The sequence below is a fragment of the Vombatus ursinus genome, unplaced genomic scaffold (assembly GCF_900497805.2).
Source record: "Vombatus ursinus unplaced genomic scaffold, bare-nosed wombat genome assembly UNPS02010284.1, whole genome shotgun sequence".
Taxonomy (NCBI): domain Eukaryota; kingdom Metazoa; phylum Chordata; class Mammalia; order Diprotodontia; family Vombatidae; genus Vombatus; species Vombatus ursinus.
Window position 1 is genome coordinate 4,290,668 of NW_020950062.1, and position 20,394 is coordinate 4,311,061.

Here is a 20,394-nt window from a genome sequence, read left to right on the forward strand (position 1 = left end):
ATCTATCTATCTATCTATCTATCTATCTATCTATCTATCTATCTATCCAAACACATAATTTTTTCCCTCCAACTACCCTAATACTGACAAAGGTCTCATGAGTTACAAATATCATCTTTCCATGCAGGAATGTAAACAGTTCAACCTTAATAAGTCTCTTATGATTTCTCTTTCCTGTTTACCTCTTCATGTTCCACTTGAGTCTTGTATTGGAAAGTCAAATTTTCTATTCAGCTCTGGTCTTTTCATCAAGGATGCTTGAAAGTCTTCTATTTCACTGAATGACCATTTTTTCCCCTGAAGAATTATACTCAGTTTTGCTGGGTAGGTGATTCTTGGTTGTAATCCTATCTCCTTTGCCCTCCGGAATATTATATTCCATGACCTGCTGTCCCTTAATGTAGAAGCAGCTAAATCTTATGCTATCCTGATTGTGTTTCCACAATACTTGAATTGTTTCTTTCTGGCTGCTTGTAATATTTTCTCCTTGACCTGGGAACTCTGGAATTTGGCTACAACATTCCTAGGAGTTTTCCTTTGGGGATCTCTTTCAGGAGGAGATCGGTGGATTCTTTCAATTTCTATTTTGCCCTCTGGTTCTAAAATATCAGGGCAGTTTTCCTTGATAATTTTCTTGAAATATGATGTCTAGGCTCTTTTTTTGATCTTGGCTTTCAGATAGTCTAATAATTTTTAAGTTCTCTCTCCTGGATCTATTTTCCAGGTCAGTTGTTTTTCCAATGAGATATTTCACATCGTTTTCTAATTTTTCATTCTTTTGGATTTGTTTTACAATGTCTTGATTTCTCATAAAGTCACTAGCTTCCAATTGCTCTATTCTAATTTTTAAGGAAGTATTTTCTTCAGTAATCTTTTGGACTTCCTTTTCCATTTGGCCAATTTTGCTCTTTAAGGCATTCTTTTCTTCATTGGCTTTTTGGACCTCTTTTTCCATTTGGGTTAGGCTATTTTTTAAGGTGTTATTTTCTTCAGTACTTTTTTGGGTCTCCTTTAGCAAGCTGTTAACTTTCTTTTCATGATTTTCTTGCATCACTCTCATTTCTCTTCCCAGTTTTTCCTCTACTTCTCTTACTTGCTTCTTAAAATCCCTTTTGAGCTCTTCCAAGGCCTGGGACTGATTCATATTTTTCTTGGAGGTTTTGGATGTAGGAGCTTTGATTTTGTTTTCTTCTTCTGGTTGTATGTTTTGATCTTCTTTGACACCAAAGTAAGATAATACAGTCTGACTCTTTTTGCGCTGCTTGCTCATGATCCCAACCAATTACTTGAGTTTTAAACTCTTTGTTAAGGTAAGAGTCTGTTTCCAATGTGGAGAATGTACTGTCCCAAGTTTCGGGGGTTTGTACAGCTGTTTTCAGAGATACTTCTAGGGACCTGAAAAGTGTCAGTTCTTCCAAGGTGCTATGTTAAGGGGCGAGGTGTTTCCTCTCCACTGCCACAACAAGCTCCACCATGCCAGTGCTCCTTCTCGCCCCAGGACCGCCCCTCAGAACTGTGACCCAGATCCAAGCACGGGCAAAGCAAGAGATTCCTGCCTCAGCCCTGGCAAAGAGATCCCTGCACTCCCCCTCTGATCAGCCACTGGATTCCTCCTCAGTCTGTGGGCCAGAAGCTCAGAAGGCAGCTGCTGCCCTTGGGGTGGCTGAGATCTAGCTTCTCTCTCACCACAGTAACAGACTTTTCCCACTGACCTTCTAAGTTGTCTTTGGCGTTCGTGGGTTGAGAAGTCTGGAAACCACCACAGCTGCCCGTGATTCAGTCCTCTGAGGCCTGCTCCAGGGTCGCTGCGGCCTGCGCACACACACCGAACTGTGCTCCTCGCCCAGCCTGGTGTGATATACCTTTCCGATCAGCCATCCAGGTTGTCTTGGGCTGGAAATTTGTTTTACTCTGTTTTTTTGTGGGTTCTGCTGCTTTAGGATTTGTCTAGAGCCACTTTTTGTGGGTATTTGGAGGGGTTTGGGGGAGAGCTCTAGCAAGTCACGGCTTTCCCTCCGCCATCTTGGCTCCACCCCCAGAAGAAAATCAACCAATATTCTTAAGGCATGGTCTCTTGTGCCCCTCATCAAGCTGGCCACTATCCCCTGAAATCTTTCCAGGACTCTCTAGCTATTTCTCCTTAGGAATTTTTTTTTCCTAATTTTCTTCCAAATATCTCTATCAGCAAATGGGTAATATGCAGATAGGGCATTCATAATTATAATCATAGTAATAGCTATCATTTATATAGCACTTTAAGGTTTGCAAAGTACATTACAACTAGGTGGCACAGTGGATAGTGTGCCACACTTGGAGTCAGCAAGACCTGAGTTCCAATCTAGCCTTAGAAACTCACCAGTTGTGTGACCTCTATTTGTCTTCATTTCCTCATCAGTAAAATAGGGATAATGATAGCACCCACCTCCCAGGGTTGTTGTGAGAATCAAATGAGATAATAATTGGAAAGTGTCTGGCATACAGGAAGCACTTTATAACAATAATAATAATAGTAATTATCTCCTTTGATCCTTACAACAACCCTGTGAGGTGAGTGCTATTATTATCATTATTTCACATTTGAGAAAACAGAGGTTAAGTGATTTGCCCAGGGTCACACAGCTAGTAAATGTCTGAGGCTGGATTGGAACTCAGATCTTACTGATGTCAAGTCTGGCGCTCTATCCACAGGGCCACCTGACTTACATAAACAAAGGATCTATTTGATTAAAAGATGATTAAAACCAATAGCCATATTTGCATAGCACTTGATGCTTTTCCAAATACTTCTACTTGATCTCATCTTGTCCTTCCACCAACCCTGTGAGGTATACTGTTACTACCTTCTTTTTACAGGTGGGGAAACTGAGATAAAATAGGTTAAGTCATAGGCTTACACAGCAAGTTGGTAGCAGAGTCAGAAAAAAAGAATCCAGATTTTCAGAGTTGAATTCTAGTGGTTGTTTCACTACATCCAGAAAAAAGACAATTTTCTGTCTACTGGCTACTGCTGAAATAGAGCAATAAGGCAATACTTACCAATTGCAAAGAGTTCAACCCCAGAATCACGTAGAGTTCTTGATGGGGGGATTATGTCATCTTGAGATTTTCCATCTGTGATCAAGATGCCAATTTTGGATACTCCAGTTCTTGATCCTGCTTCTGGTTTAAAACTATTTTCAAAAATGTAATTTAAGGCAAGACCTGAAAGTGTAAAAATTAAATAACAGTTACTAACAAAACGGTCTTTCTAATCTGTAAAATCTAACTTCAAGATGAAAGATAGCTTATGGATTACGTAAGATAACATGCTTACAATAGGCAAAAACTCATTTAAAAAACCTTCAGGCTTGATAGCTCAAATACAAGGGAAAAAATTCAAGTTCACACCAATGTAAAGAATAAGAAAAATAAAACATTGCATTATTTTAGGGACTGGTCTTTATAAAGAGTTTGGACAAGATGATCTATAGACCCTGGCTCCCATACCCAAGGAGACTGAGTCCTTTTGGACGTAGGCTAAAAAGTAGCCAGAATAACAATTTCAGCAATAGCAGCTCCACGATGATTCTCTGTTTAAAGCAAAGGATTATGGGGAAAACATCTATTAAAATGCTACATGATAACTGGGCCTGTTGCCATTCCCATTTATCACTTTCCAGCCAGGAAAACCAGGCCTGCCACAGAAGCACTAAATGATTTTTAGTGGGCTAATGAAAATGTCATTAAATTCCTTCTCAAAAACAGTGATTTCAACTGCACCTCATCCTTTAAAGCCAATTACCATATGCATTTTGTTTGAATTGGAGAATGTTTGTTGCCTTTAAAAAAAAATAAGTTTTATTGATGAATTTTGTTTTATCCTGCAGTCATAGAATCACAGATTTAGAGCTGGAAGAGACCTTAGAGTTAATTGAGTCCAATTTCTTTTTATTAAAGATAAAGAAACTCAAATCCAGAACAAAGCCACACAGCTAGTCAGTATCTGAGGCAGGATTCAAAGCCAAGTCTTCCTGACTCTAAGTCTAGGCTCTAGTCTATCCACAACACCATGCTGCCTACCTCTCCAGTTCTATCCAGATATAACACACCACCCCCATCCAACAGCACTTAAATCTTCTCTTGTAACAAAGAAAAATAGTTACGTAAATCCAATCAACTCGATAACCATCCATGTCTAACAGTGTTTGCAGAGATCTACACCTGTAAATGTCTGTCTCTGTTGAAAGGAGATTGTTATATTTCATTAGTCTTTCTCTGGGACAAAGATGGATCCTTATAATTACTCAGAATTTGGCGTCTTTTATATTTTCTTTTCATCCACATTTTACGCATTGACTTTTGATGGAAAAAATAGCATTTACCTACCATCAAAAATGGTTATAAGAAAACTTCCTGTATTACTTTTCCCACTGACCTCAGTCTATAGAACCATTTTTCCATTAAGAATTGGCTGAAAAACTTGCAGAAGTGAATGTTGAAAACTAAAAATAAATTAATTAATTAAAAAAAAAAGAATTGGCTGAAAAAAATAAAAAGTGATGACTATGTCTTTGGAAATGTGACAGCAATTACTTTTCACTGGGGAAAGAGGTGTCATACTAACTTTATTTTTTTTTTAAGTCAATTGAGGTTAAGTGACTTGCCCAGAGTCACACAGCTAGTAAGTGTCAAGTGTTTGGTCTGCGGCTGGATTTGAACTCAGGTCCTCCTGACTTCAGAGCCAGTGCTCTATCCACAATGCCACCTAGCTGCCCCCATACTAATTTTTTAAAGGAATTTAAAGTTTGGGGCAAGATGAATAAACTGCATAAAGTATGAGATTCAAGCACACTACCTGAGATTGGCAAGTCAAAATATTATCTTTATCTGGCCTAGTGCAGTCTCTTTGGGACTCCAATTGTGTTTTGGTTTTTTTTGTTTTGTTTTGTTTTGTTTTTGCTGGGAAGAAGGAAGAAATTTCCCAGCTTTGCCTCCTGATGGTATATTTGGGGTAGAAGAAACCCAAGTATTTTTAGTAATAGATTAGTTGAAACATGTTAAACAGATTTCTACTAAGTAGCAGCACAGAGAAATGGAAGGACCATCAGGAGAAGCAGAGCTGCTGAGATTGAGAACAGCACACATAGAAATACCTGTTAAAGTGTTTCCTCCCTTGTATGGGAGATTCCGGACAGCATCAATCACCGCATCCTTGGTGCTGAAGGTATTCAGATGCCATTCTATCCGAGGGTCACCACTGTATTGTGCAAGGCCTAACAAAGACACAGGAAGATGTCCATGGCAACAGATGAACTTGTCACTAAGCTATGGTTACTAGATTCCTCTAAACAAATGTTTTCTGGAATTTATTTCTTTGAAGAACTAACTGGATGTGTTTTTCATAGAAAAGAATCCCATCAAACTATATAACCAATCCATACCCATCTGCTAAGAAAATTTATATTTTCTGGCCAAAATGGGAAACCAATTCATAACTGACGATATGATTTGCTTAATTTATGTGCAGACAAAATGACTAGAATTTGCCTTTTTACTTCCCAAAGGAATAACTTTATTAAATGACTCTTTAAAGAAGTTAAATCATGAGTTATAAGATGAAATTAATACATTGTTCAAAGGTTTCCGGCGTCTTTGTTGGCCAGCCTTAATTTGGCAAAACTTCTCTTGGACTGAAATTGTGTCCAATTTTCTTAATTCCACATTTGGGAGGATTTGATTTCTCACAGGCTTTCCATCCCTAACTCCAAATGATGAAGGATTGATTATTCAACTAACTATAATTTTATAATTGTAAAAGAATAAATCCATTAATTTTTATTACACAGTATAATTTTAAGCTTTTAAAAAAATAGAGGGCTGTGTTTTGAATGCTCAATGATTATAATTCTATACTTAAAAAAAAAGTTTTTTTAACCTTTGGAATGCACCTATGGATTCTAAATACAATGAAGCAGATTTCACCTCCATCAATGTCCTTGAGGTTTGGAACTGATCCTAGATTTCTCAAAGGCCATAGCAGGCAGGGAAGATAGAAAGATTGCCTTTGTAAAGACTAGTCTAGCTAAATCTGGAGGAGTTCATCCCCGACCTGGTTTCAGAGTGATTATTTTTCTACCACAGGAACCTCCAAGGACCACCTAATAAAACTTAAAAAGGTTGCAATCCATCTCAATGGAGAGAGCATCCCTGAAGTATTGACATGGGCAAGCCTTAGTAAGACTCCATGTTCACCCTTTCATCTTGTAAATGCTTATGATTTAACTTCTTTAAAGAGTCATTGAATAAAAGAGACCAAGAAGCCTCTATCATTAGTTGTGCTATAGTAAAGGTGCCATATTAGGCAACCAGGTACAACCACCCATTCAAAAGTGGCAGCATATGTTACAAGCCACTGTAGAAAGGGGTCTTACTGTATCTATAATGCCTAAACATTGAAGAATTTTACATTGAATTTATTGTCACTGATACCAGTAAAACCATAAACATTACCTATTCGAGTTTTATTTTCTCCCACATTGAAAGCCGTCACCAAATTTTCCAAGAAAAGGCGAACCAGTCTGAAGTTGAATCTCCCAATGCTCCATGAGCCATCTACCAGGATCACAATATCAGCAATGGCTGGTGTTTTGCACACAAATTTGTCTTCTGTAAATAAAAGTAAGAGGAATAAATTGTGATCTGTTCATTGTGGGGAAAATACATACCAGTGATTGTTTTAATTTCCTTCAGGTTCACCTTCCATAGCTTACAGCTAAGAGCCCAGTCAGAGTCTCCTTAAAGGAATGTTGCCAGATTTTTTATGACCATTCTCTTGAATTCATTTTTGTTGTTGTTGTTGTTGTTAAGTTATTTTTCAGTCATGTTCAACTCTCCATGACCCCATTTGGGTTTCTTGGCAGAAATACTGGAGTGGTTTACCATTTCCTTCTCTAGCTCATTTTACAAAAGACAAAAATGAGGCAAACAGGGTTAAGTGACTTGCCCAGGGTCACATAGCTAGTAAGTGTCTGAGGCCAGATTAGAACTCAGGAAGAGGAGTCTTCTTGACTCCAGGCCCAGGACCCTATCCACTGTGCCACCTAGTTGCCCTAAATTCATTTTACTAAGAGAAAAATCACAAGAATGATTAGAGAATAAAGCCAATAGTCTGGAAATACTTTAGAAAAATACTGCAACTTCACACCACCCTGGCAACTCACACCTTGCTTTCAACTATTCTGGAACGTGGTGTCTGTCTTTGTGATACAGTTTTGGGCTTTGTCCTGCAGACTCTTTTCAGGAAAAGATCTAGGTAATGTCTAGGGGTGGGGTAAAGGCAAATTAAGATCGGAAGAGTTCCAGTAAGCAGTCTGAACTCTTGCATTCAGAGTTTGTGTTGGAGGGAAGAAATACCAGGAAAGAAATGTAGATTTCATGAATTCAAGGAAATTCAAGGAAAGATCCAAGTGTTTGGTGAAAGAACAGGTCCAAGTGTTTGGTTTTGAAGAGACTGAAACAAAAATAGTAAAAAAGGGCTGAGGGTGGAATTTAGACTATACCAAAAATGAATGGAGTTTAAAGCAGTACCAGGAGGTAAAAAACCATTTCCAAACTCAAATCCACTTGACTGGGTTGTCTATATAATCATAAAATTCTGATGCTGGGATGATTTAAATATTCAAATAGATGATCAGCAAATAGATTAATCTCTATATCAAGCAGACAGAATTTTGCCAAAGGAATTTCACCATTTTTCAGATCAGCTCTATATATACTTAGTACATCAGGATCCTTCTCTCTGGCTGAAAAACCCTCTAAACAAATTAAGCATCTAGATCCATAGCACAGAAACTAAGTTTGTTGTTTGTCCTTTGTTTTCAAAGAGGACCATTGATATCATGAGCGATGTCTTAACTTGCAAGTGAATTAGATTTAAGTGAGACAGAGTTGCACAAAGTCATCAGCCTCACTCTCTCTTCTAGAGTCATGGAAGTCCAGCGGCAAGACTAGCAATGGCTAGAATGCAGTGGATGACCTCGGCATCTTGGATGTCTGACCAAGCTCCAAGCGCTCTACAGCACCTGCTTCAGTTGCCTTCATGGCCATTGGAATAAATTGTTCTCATCTGCCCATTGACACCTCCCTAACTCACTGACGGGTTTGATGCCTGTCAGTTAACCTCTACCTGGGTTAGCCTGTTTGCCTAGATGGTTTACCGGGGTGTGGCTGCTGTGTATGGTACAACTCCTTGGAGTTATAGGTAAGAGTTGAGTGCCAGGGAGATACCAAAGGTGGAAAGAGTCAGCAAGCCCTCACACCAAAAATACTAGTCCTCCTTGAACAACCCATACACTTTAGGTTATGTAGCTCAAAACTCAAATCTTATAAAAAACTATTTTTATCAAATCCTTTCTGCCAGATCATGAGGGATGGGAAAAGGTTACGGAGTTTGTAGCTGAATAGGTGAGAGACAAATTTGTGGTTGTTGTCCTTCATTCTTGAAAAGGCCCAAAATGATGTCACTATGTTGGGATCAAGGTACAGTGTGTCCAGCCGTGGCTGATCAGACCAATACAAGCATACAAGGCTCTACCACAGCTCAGGCACAAATAGCTCATATGAACATTTGGAATGGAGATATCTCTAAGTTTGGGCATCTCTGAGAGACAAATTAGAACTAGCCAGAAGAAGGGGTACAAGGGAGAGCCAGAAGTATCCCATATCTAGTCAGTCACAGTGAAGATAAGTTGTTGGCTGACAAAAAGCCTCTATCTGAAGCTTCCTTATAGAAAACTGGAACCTGCCTGCAATGCCTAAGATGTCCTACTGGAACCTGGAAATCAAACCCAACTGTAGATCAAATTCTGGCATTCCTTTTGTCCCCCCAAATACGGCAGGCATCACCACAGACATGATCCCATTTTATTACTCAATGAACATTTTTTTCCCAATGGAAGACTGTAAGAAGTCATCAAGTGAAAGTCAGCTTGGTTTTCTAATGTAGCCTACATTGGGCAGTGTAGCGTGAGTAATTTAAATGAAATGACTCTTCAAGAGACCAAATTCTCTTCATTTTTTTTTCACTTTGGGGATAAAATAGCTTTTATTGTTTCTCAAAAGGCTATGGATAGCTTTCAGGTTATTCATTTTCCACGTCCAACCAGAACTCAAGCTTCCACTCCTGTGACCTTGTGACCCAGAAGCAACTAAGTGGCACAGTGGATAAGAGTACTCGGCCTTGAATCAAGAAGACGCAAGTTCAAATCTGTCCTCAGACATTTACTAGCTATGTGACTATGGACAAGACATTTACCCACTCCTGGCCTCAGTTTACTCATCTGTAAAATGGGCATAATAATACTTATTAGTAACTACTTCGCAGAGTTGCCATGAAGCTCAAATGAGATAAAGATGTCAAATACTCTCCAAACTCAGTTGTAGCAGATAGAGAGCCAGCCTCAGAGTCAGAAAGACCCAGTTTTGAGTCCCAACCTGAGTTCATTATCTCTTCTACCCCGACATATACTGACTGTGAGATCCTGGGCAAGTCACTTAACTTTCTAGCCCCCAAGGCAACTCTCTGAGGATGTTTCAGAGTAGTTGCCACTGTTTTGGTAAAACTCTTCAAAGTCAGTTGTTACTAGTAGCATTTCCTGAAAACGCAGTTCTGTTTTTCATAATACTTATGTGGTTTGCCTCAACCACAATAGTCTGGTCTGTCCTAGTGGCAGGTAAATTTCCAGACCCAGGTAACATTTCTAAGTTGTTGTGTTTGTCCTTTGTTCTCGAAGAGGATCATGACATCAGTGAGTCGATGACATGACTTGCAACTGACTTTGATTTGAGTGAGAGAGGGTCACCAGCCTCACTTTCTCCTCCAGAGTCATCTGGGTCCAGTGGCGAGATATAGATCAGGACGACTGGAGATGGCCCTGCAATATTTCTAAGTGCTATATGTACATACATGGACAAGGCACTTCCTAATGACAGGTGACTAGATCTTGGCCTCATTACTTTAAAAACTTTAGGCCTTATAAGATTGACCAACATGACAAAACAAAAAAAATGATAAATGTTGGAGAAGATGTGGGAAAATTGGAACACTAATGCATTGTTGGTGGAGTTGTAAAGTAATCCAACCATTCTGGAGAGCAATTTGGAACTATGCCCAAAGGACTATAAAATTGTGCATACCTTTTCACCCAGCAATACTCCTCCTAGGTCTGTATCCCAAAGAGATCATAAAAATGGGAGAAGGACCCACATGTACAAAAATACACAGCTCTTTCTGTGGTAGCAAAGAATTGGAAATTGAGGGAATGCTCATCAATTGGGGAATGGCTGAACAAGTTGTGGCATATGAATGTAATGGAATACTATTGTGCTATATGAAATGATGAGCAAGCAGACTTCAGAAAAACCTGGAAAGACTTGTATGGACTGATGCTGAGTGAAGTGGGCAGAACCAGGAAAACATTATACACAGTAACAGCCATACTGTGTGATGACTAACTTTGATCAATTTAACTCTTCTCAGCAATGCAAGGATCTAAGACATCTCCAGAAGTCTCATGTTAGAAAATCCAGAGAAAGAACTATGGAGTTTGAATGCAGATTGAAGCGTACTATTTGCTCTTTTTTTTCTTCTGTTTTGTTTTGTTTCCTCTTTTTTATGATTACTCCTATTGGTTCTAATTATTCCTTACAACATGACTAATGTGAAAATGTTTAATAGGAATGTATATGTAGAGCCTATATCAGATTGCTCACTGTCTAAGGGAGGGAGGTGGGGAGAGAGGTAGGGATAAAAATTTAAAACTCAAAAGCTTATGGAAGTGATTGTTGAAAACTAAAAATTAATTAATTAACAAAATGGAAAAAAAACTAAAAACTAAAAACTTCAGGCCAGTAATTGAGATTTGGATTCAACTTGCACCCAAGGGTCTTGTGTGTAAGGACAAATCTCAGAAGTTTATATTGGAGAAGAATATGGGCCAGTATTAAAAAATAGCCCCAATTGAGGTGGGACCACCATTACTGAAGGTCTTTTGGCAAAGCCTAGATAACTAGCTGGGGCAGCTAGGTGGCACAGTGGATACAGCACTGGGGCTTAGAATTGAGAAAACTCATCTTCCTGAGTTCAAATCTTGCCTCGGACACTTACTTTGTGACTCTGGGCAAGTCACTTAACCCTGTCTGCCTCAGTTTCTTCATCTGTAAAATGAGCTGGAGAAGGAAATGGCAAACCACTCCAGTATCTTTGCCAAGAAAACCCCAAATGGGGTCACAAAGAGTCAGATAGAACTGAATACAACAAAGATCATTACTTGCCAGGTACAACATAGAAGAGATTATTTTTCTGGTATGGATTAGACTAGATGCCCACCAAGGCCTTCCAACTCTGAAATACCTTATCCAGTATTGCTTTCACTACACTTTAAATTACAGTATGTCTATATATCTTTATGATGCTGGGAACTCTGGGAGAAGTAATTACCAAAACAGTGGCAACTACTCTGAAACATATCCTCAGAGAGTTGCCTTGGAGACTGGAAAGTTAAGTTACTTGCCCAGGATCTCATAGTCAGTATATTTTAGGGGCAGAAGAGATAATAAACTCAGGTTGGGACTCAAAACTGGGTCTTTCTGACTATAAGGCTGGCTCTCTATCCACTACAACATGATTCCTCTCATCTATTTACTTAACAGCATTCAAACTTAAGAAATCACTCTTGCTAATGTAAAACAATAATAATAATAATAGTTATATGGTATTTACAAAATTATTTACAAGTATGATCTCATTTGATCTTCACAACAATCGTAGGAGATAAGGAATTATTATCCCCATTTTACAGATGAGGAAACGGAGTCACTGAAAGGTTAAGTGACTGCCCAGCGTGACACAACTAGCAAACGTCTGAAGCTAGATTTGAACTCAGGTCTTTCTGACTCCAAGTCCAACATTATCCACTGTACCACTTGGATTCTTTAAGAGGAAAACAAAAAAATCTCTTCTATGGAACAGTTTTGACTATAGTATTAACATTTTCAAATAAAGAGAAGCAATAGTTGCTCTTTTCTAAGAAAGACTTTTTGAACTACCAAACAAGTTACAGGCCCACTTTGATACATAAAAAAAATAAACCCCACTTCCTTCATTAGATGTAATCTTTCTTGCTATCCAGACACCCAACCAGCTTAAAGTATCTGATGACATCTTGTAATCAGATTTGGCTATACTAGACTTCCTTATGTTCATTGATATTTACCATGACTTGAATTTGGAACTGAATGAAAAACAATCATTTACGGGTTATGATCAAACTCCACTTATCCAAAAAACCTCATGATGGCATCAACACAAATGTTCTTAAGCTTTCTTTATCAGTCCGATCTTTTCTTTTTTTTTTCCTATGAAACTAAGAAAATGGCGAAATAGGCAAGGATTTAATTCAATAACTCAGACATTTGAAGGAATTATCACAGAACATTATTTTACTTAAATTGCCTCTGGGTGAATTAAATTCAGTTTTCCATATGTTATTTTTTTTTAAATCTAAGCTCATGGTAAACACATCTGAAACTTACCCTTATAAAGCATTTCAATAGAAATGTCACATTGCTACTACTGAGAGGACCTTAGGTAATCCCATAGAATAGGTACAGATGGAAAGATGAAGGATGGGGTCCTCAGAGAATAGAAGGGTCATCTATGGAATAACATCAGCTTGGACAGATCTATTTGTTCTATTCATCTAGCAGATGAGTTTATCTCAATCACTGAGGAATTTTACAAAATTAAAGAATTTAACACTGGTATGGTCCTTAGAGATTCTCCAATCCAATGTCTTACCTAGAGATCCTCTAAGAGATCCTAGACAGATGGTCATCCAACTTCTACTTGAGAGATGTAACTCTTGGATGGCAAGTATTATAAAAGAATGTACATGTAAACAGCTGAATCTGATCAAACAGATACTTGGAGTGCATGACTGCCCAAGGCAGACTATTCCAGTTTGAGCAATTCTGATTATTAGGAAGTTCTTCCTTACATTAAGCCAAAAGTGGCTTCAAAATAACTTCCACCCAAAAATTGTAGTTCTGCCTTTTGGAACAGCATAAAATAAGTCTATTATCTCAACTACATGACTGGTTTTCAAGTGAGTTGGCTGACAAGTTTTCGAGGGAACTCTCATATCTCTTTTTAATTTTGAGGCTAAAATGTCCCCAATTGCTTCAATTCTTCCTCATATAGCATGGTTTCCAGATTCCTCACCATCATATTTGCCCTAGACCCTAACACCTGGATGCATTCTAGTTTCTCAGTATTTCTCTTAAAATGCGGCACCCAAAAAAAACAACAAATGCAAATAGCAAATTGCAGCCCACTGGCCAAATGTCTGTTTTTGTGCAGCCCATGAGCTTACATTCTTAACTTGCAGGGTATACAAAAGCAAAAGGCAGGCCAGATTTGACCTACAGGCCATAATTTGCCAAACCTTGCAACAGTCCATGTGTAGCCTGATCCACACAAAGTGCAGATCACAAATTTTTGTTAAATAAATATATAAACCAGAAAATAAAATATCTTTGTTTTTCATTGCATAACAAGCTCACTATACTGGGAGTCATAAGACCTGGGTGCCAATCCTGGTCCTTCTGCATCCTAAATATGTTGTCCATGGTATAGTGACTCCAGCTGTCTGAACCTCAATTTCCTTATCTGTTAAAAAAAAATCATATAACAGACCTCCCTACCTCTGACAGTTGTCACAGGGAGCATAAAAGACAATGTAAAGAAGCTATAAACACTCATACAAATGTAAAATTGTGCTTATAGAACTAGACTTGGCCTAGAAGATGTCTAATGGATTGTAGAGTTAGCTGTAGATTTTCACATGGGAGGAAAGGCCAGAAACGATTCCAATTTTGTGGCCTGGCATCAGCTAGCCTGATGGGTGCCCATAGTTCAACCCAACACAGGAAGCTAGTCACTCACTAAATGATGATTTTTTTTTCCCAATGTACTTGCTATGCAGCCAGACTCCCAGGGAGGATGTCTCAGAGACTGCACAGAATCAGAATCACCACTTCCAGTTCCTAGGGATTGAGTTTAGTTCATCTTTGTCTTAATCCCCTAGAAGCCGGCAGGTGGTCCTCCTGCTTCCATTCTGGCCATAAATAATATTCCAGAGCCTGCAGATAGCAGAGGTCAAGCTCTGTACTGGCTGTGGAGAGGGACCAACTGAATGCCCAAAAGCTAGGGGTCAATCAGTCAACAAGCATCATCAAACACTTTCTATGTGTTAAACACTATGCTAAATCCTAGGGATACAATGAAAGGCAAAAACAGTCCCTGCCCTCAAGGAGTATACATTCTAACAGGGGAGGCAACATCAAATAACTGGAAATATTCCACATATAGCTATAGATATAGATACATATGTATGTATATATTATAAATAAACAATAATCTTAGTGGAAAGGCATTGACAGCAGGGGCAACCAAGGAAATCCTCCTGCAGAAGGTGGGATAGAAGAAAGGAAGAGGTAAAGATGAGGGGGCAAGGGACAGCCTGTACAAAGGCATGGAATTAGGACAAGGATTTCCATGTGTGAGGAATAGCATGTAGGACAGCATAGGTTGATCCTAAATTATTTAAAGTGGAGTAAAGTATAAGAAGACTGAAATGGTAGGAAAGCTTTAAATGTCAGAGGTTTGGTGATTATTGCAACCCCCAGTGATTCAAATGGGTGGGTCAAGATTCCTAGGCATCCTTAAATACATCTTCAAAGGTGGGGCCAGGAAGAAGTGGGTAGCAGGTCACTTCATTACCATGGACAGTTCTTCTGAACATGTGAGCATTTTATAAATACATCAAACTGGCCATAGCAAAACAAAGAAAGAAAGAAAAAAAATCCCCTCTCAATTGCCTCATGTCCCTAATCTCCAGTACACTATAGAAATTAAATAAATATGAAGCCACACAGAGGTTCTTAGCTTTTTTTGTATCATGGACTCTTTGGTGAGTCTGATGAAGCCTATGGACTCCTTTTCAGAATAATGTTTTTAAATACATAAAATACATAGGATTTATAAATCAAAACAATTACATTTAAATTCAGTTATCAAAATTTTTTTTAAAAAATAAGTCCACAAACACTCAGTTAAGAACTCCTTAAACCAAAGATTTGATTTCCAAAGAAAACACACTCTTCCATCACTTCCCTCAGGTACTAATGGATGAATTAGAATGATGACAGAGAAAGAGAAAAGACCCATTAGTTGAATTTCACAATAGCCCAAGAGGGTTGTAATGGGGACCATCACTAAAATGGTTATTATGGAGATAGCAAAGGGAGGCCACCTAGGAGATATTATTGAGTTGAGCCATTTTTCAGTCTTGTCCAACTCTTCATGACGCCAATTGGGGTTTTCTTGGCAAGGATACTGGTTTGCCATTTTCTTCTCCAGATCATTTTACAGATGGGGAACTGAGACAAACCAGGTTAAGTGACTTGCCTGGGATCACACAGCTAGTAGGAGTTTGAGACGAGATTTGAACTCAGAAAGAGGAGTCTTCTTGACTCCAGGCCCAGTACTCTATGCCCTTCACCACCTAGCTGCCCTAGGCAATATTACAGAAGTGAAATTGTCAAGGCATGGAAATTGAATGGATATGCGAGATGAGAGAGAGGAAAGAGTTAAAGATAACACTAAGGTTAAGAACCTGAGAGAGTGGCTGAATGATAGAAACTTAGGCAAAAATAGTGAGATCAAAAGAAGAAGGTTTAGGGGAAAAGATAACAATGTCAGTTTTAGACATGTCAAGTTTGAGGTGCTGGTAAAACATCCAGGAAAGATGTCCTGAAGGCAGTTGGGGGGTAGGTGTGGAACTGAGAAAAGGTGTCAGGACTGAAAATACATGTTTAGGAGTCATATACATAGAAATGGGTAGTTGAAGCTGTGGGGATGAACGAGGTTGGCAAATGAAAGAATGTAGAGACAGAAAAGAGCTAAGGATAGACCTTGGAGAACACCTACAGTAAGGGGAAATGAAAGGATGTAGGGTCAGCTAAGGAGAGAGAGAAGAAGTGGTTATACTGGTAAAAGGAGAATCCCTTAAATCTAGGGTAGAGATAGTATTTGGGAGGAATAGTGGTCAACAGTGCCAAACATTTCACAAAAGTAAAAGAAAATGAAGACTAAAAGAAAAAGGCCATTAGATTTGCCCACGTGGATCATCATTGTTTTCAGGACAGTAGCAAGAATGAAGACTAGATTGCAAAGGACTGAGGAAGCAGTGGGTAGTGAGGAAGTAAAGGCATTGAGAGGAGATGGATTTTTTTCAAGCACAGGAAGAAAAGAAGTCCATCTACTAAAGGGCAATCTCCTTATTGGAGAGAGATATTGTTCAGTCATGTCTGACTCTTCATGACTCCCTTTGTGGTTATATCTGAATTTCTTGGCAAAGATTCTTGAATGATTTGCCATTTCCTTCTCCAGCTCATTTTACAGATGAGGAAACTAAGGCAAACAAGGATAAGTGACTTGCCCAGGATCATACAGCTTGTAAATGTCTGAAGCCAATTTTGAACTCAGGAAGATGAGTCTTCCTGATTCTGAACCCGGTGCTCTGTCCACTTCATCACCCCATTGGAGGGAGTACTCATATATCAAAAGAATAATGGATCTTGTAATCTTACCGTTAATAATGTGCCCATTTTAGAGCCACTTCAGTTCAGCTGTCTTATAATAAATAGCATTATACACCTTTTTATAAGCTGATTAATGTTCCCCAAGCTACTACTTTTTCTTTAATGGGGCTCCAAGAATCAATTAATCAACAGGTATGTATTATGTGCCAGGCACCAGGCTACCTGCTGAGGATACATGGTGGCTTACAAAAGTAAGCCATTTCCTACCCTCAAAGAGCTTTCATGCTACTAGAGGGAGAGACTACATCTTGAGCAGTTGTGCTCAGGATATGAGCTTGGGTCTAGGCTGTCATAAAGATTTTGTATGAAGCCATAGTGTTCTAGTTTATCACATCCTTTCTAGATTATGACTCCCACAGCAAGAGGTGATAGAAAATGGAGAAAGAGGGAAAGAAGTATGACATATAAGACTGATGGCAATGTGCTAATATATTGCCTAGCATCCAATGTCTTGGTGAAAAACTGGATAGGTTGAATGAAGCATAGGATTGAAATTATATTCACATACGCGCAGATAACAAACCACTACTCAAGTGAATTGTTATAACCAGATTCCCAGAGGCTCAGCATTTATAATAAACTAGTGCTTGATAAAGCCACAGAGCCAAATCATTGATAATAGTAAGTAGTCAGCTAGGGAAACCAAAGCCTCCTGCCCAGCCCACAAGAAAACTACACAATTAATCATATGCAACATTGCTCCCCATCCACATGTCTCATGCTCCCACGTGCTGCTGTTCTTGCTTTCTTCCCCACGCTGCCGAATTTTTTCACACCAACACCCCAGGGTCAGCAGCTGCTACTGGCAGAGGAAGGGTGAAGGCAGCTTAGAGTTGCAGCTGACAGGGCAAGCTGGTCAGGCCATGATCTGGTGGACCAGGGTCAGGTGGCTGCGTTTGCGTGGATGCATTTGTGTCCTTGGAAGTAAGTGTGAGAGAGAGACTGCTGGTGTGCGGACTATCTGCCAGGATCCCATTCAACACTCATTTTCATCTGCACAAATATACCAAAGTGTGCTAGATGCCTTTATAAACCTCACAGCACACAAAGGCGATCAACCTTTGGGCTCATCGACTCACTCATGGTTGAGGGAAGGGAAGCAGGGAGATAGATGAAAAGTGAAAAAGATGAAAAACATCAACAGTAGCAGAAAATTAACAAGAACGCATATATGTCAGTGCACTTCCTCAGCCTCTCCAAATATTTGTTGAATCTGGCCTCAAGGTATTTGGATTGTCAGTCACTCTTCCTGCACAACTGTATTCACAAAACAAACTATGTTACCAACAACCAACAGAGATTTTCCAGAGATCTTATACATAATGTAGCCTGTTTAGAAAAAAACCACTTAATTTGTTCAAGTAAAAATAATGGGTGACAATTCCTAGTCTGGGCTGGGAAGGAAAGTCTAGGTCCAATATTCAGTATCTTAATGGATATAGGTGGACTGGAAAAGAAAGCTGGTTTTGGAGGCAAAAGATATGGCTCCAAGCCCTAGCTCTGCTACTCTGGCTATGTGTCTTTCAATGAATTATTTAAAATCTTTGAGCCTCATAGTTTCCTCATCTGTTAAATGAAGATAATAATATTTATACCTCCTGCTTCATAAAGTCTTAGAGAGGAAAGTGTTTTGTAAATTGTAATGCACTATTCAAATGCGATAAGATTTTAGATTGAGAACTGTAAGGAAGTTTACAAGTCATCAATACAATCCTCCCCCCTCATTTTACAGACGAAGAAACTGAGGCTTAGGGTGCCACTGTCACTAAGTATCTGAGACAGAATTTTGAACTAAAGTCTTTCTGATTCCAGGTCCAGTTCTCTGTCTATTGTACCACATTGCTTCTTATTAACTTAGAAGTTTCATTTCTTGCTTATTCTGACTACTTCATAGGCTTATATGGATGGTGATGATAATCATAATGGCTTCTATTTATGAGAGTGCTTTGACATTTATAAAGTATTTTACATACATGACCTCATTTGGGCTTCATAATAATACCGAGTTAGATAGTATACATGATATTATCACCATTTTACTAATGAGGAAATCAGAGCTCAGAGAAATCATCAAACTGATTTTCCCAAAGGACAAATTTGACCATGTTCCTCATCTACTCAGCAGACTCCTAGGGTTCCCTATACTCTGTGGATCCAGTACAAACTCCTCTGGCATTTAACGGCCTTCACACTCTGAACTTAACCTATCTTTCCACACTGATTATATATTTCTACCTTTCACCTGGGGCAGCTAAGTGGTGGATAGTGTACTGGCCCTGGAGTCAGGAGTGCCTGAGTTCATATCTGACCTCAGACATTTACTGGCCCCTCACTTTATAACCGAGGGAACTTAAGACCCTAGAAGGTAAGTGATTTGCTCCAGGTTGCACAATGAGTTAGTAAATAATACTTGGTATAGACCTTGCATTTATTTACTAATGGATATATTAAATTCCCCTCCCAAAGTAGAGCAGAGTGTAAACTACTTAGAAGAAGAGACTATTTCATTTTAATCTTTGTATTCCCAGCACACAGCACAGTATCTGGTATATTGAAGGCACTTAATAAATGTTTGTGGAATTAATGATCCAAAAGGTTCACCTGATTTAACATCCATCCCACTTGAGTGCCCACCTTCCACCCATTCCTCTTTCAGTCTTGATGTCTGTTTTGAAGTAACAATCTCAAGGCATTAATCAACACAGGTGATGTGAGCACATTTGCTTAATTTTAAAATTGACAATGCTCTTTTCTACTATTCTCCAATATTAAAAACTAGAGGGTTTTTCCCAAAAAAAAGTTTAATCTGTATGGAAAAAGGGACATTTCCCATTTTTTATAATTAAATACTAATTTGGACTAAGCTATTTGAGCTAAAACCTGGGCACCTGGTATTTGAAAAGCCTAAAGTAAAGAATTCCCAACAATAAGCCACAGTTATATCTCACTTAGTGTTATCAGTCCCTTATCCTTAGCTTATTGTAGGTTTTTGTTATTGTAGGTGCTTACAGTTATTTGGATAATGGAGCTCCATTTTCCCTGTTTGCAAAGTTCTCAGCAACAAAGAAGCCCTGAATCTAGGTTAACTCCTAAGGCAGAAGCATCTGGCACAATGACACCACCTGCCTGCCTGCTGGGTGTTGAGGCTAGAAATACAATATTAGTTTCTTTGGGGGAAGGAGATGGATGATACATAAGAACCATTGTATAGGCATGTCTAAATGCTCCTACTATGGGTTCATTCTCCTAAATCAGATGAAAAGTCTTTGCAATAATCTGTAGCACTCTTTGGAAAGTCTTTGATTGAAATAATAACAATTAGCCTGAGACATTTACTAGCTGTGTGAGGCTGGGCAAGTCATTCAACCCTCTTTGCCTCAGTTGCCTCATCTGTAAAATTTCCTTCCTAGAGAAGGAAATGGCAAACCATTCCAGTATCTCTGTCAAGAAAACCCCAGATGGGGTCATGAAGAGTTGGACATGACTGAAAATGACTAAACAATAACAACAACTTGATGAACAACTTTCAAGTGCTAAGAAAGAAAAAAAAACAACCAAGGATTTTTTCATTTATTTCTGTCAAAACTAAGATTTATGTCTGCTTGTTCAGTACCAGGATGGAATAGATATAATTGGGGATAAATTTCAAGCTGTAAAGGTCAATAAATCTGGCTAGCAGTCCATTAATCTAAT

At 38.8% G+C, this 20,394-nt stretch overlaps 1 protein-coding gene across 2 annotated transcripts in view; it reads right to left on the reverse strand.

The window, feature by feature from the left end:
- The window catches only part of COL14A1 (collagen type XIV alpha 1 chain), a 250,358-nt gene that overhangs the window by 176,374 nt on the left and 53,590 nt on the right, over window positions 1-20,394 (reverse strand). For both annotated transcript variants that reach the window (XM_027854062.1, XM_027854061.1), the window contains exons 7-9: window positions 6,490-6,645; window positions 5,133-5,252; window positions 3,037-3,201 (exon numbers count right to left, since the gene is read on the reverse strand). In XM_027854062.1, the coding sequence (XP_027709863.1) occupies window positions 3,037-3,201; window positions 5,133-5,252; window positions 6,490-6,645 (441 nt within the window). The remainder of the gene's footprint in view (window positions 1-3,036; window positions 3,202-5,132; window positions 5,253-6,489; window positions 6,646-20,394) is intronic.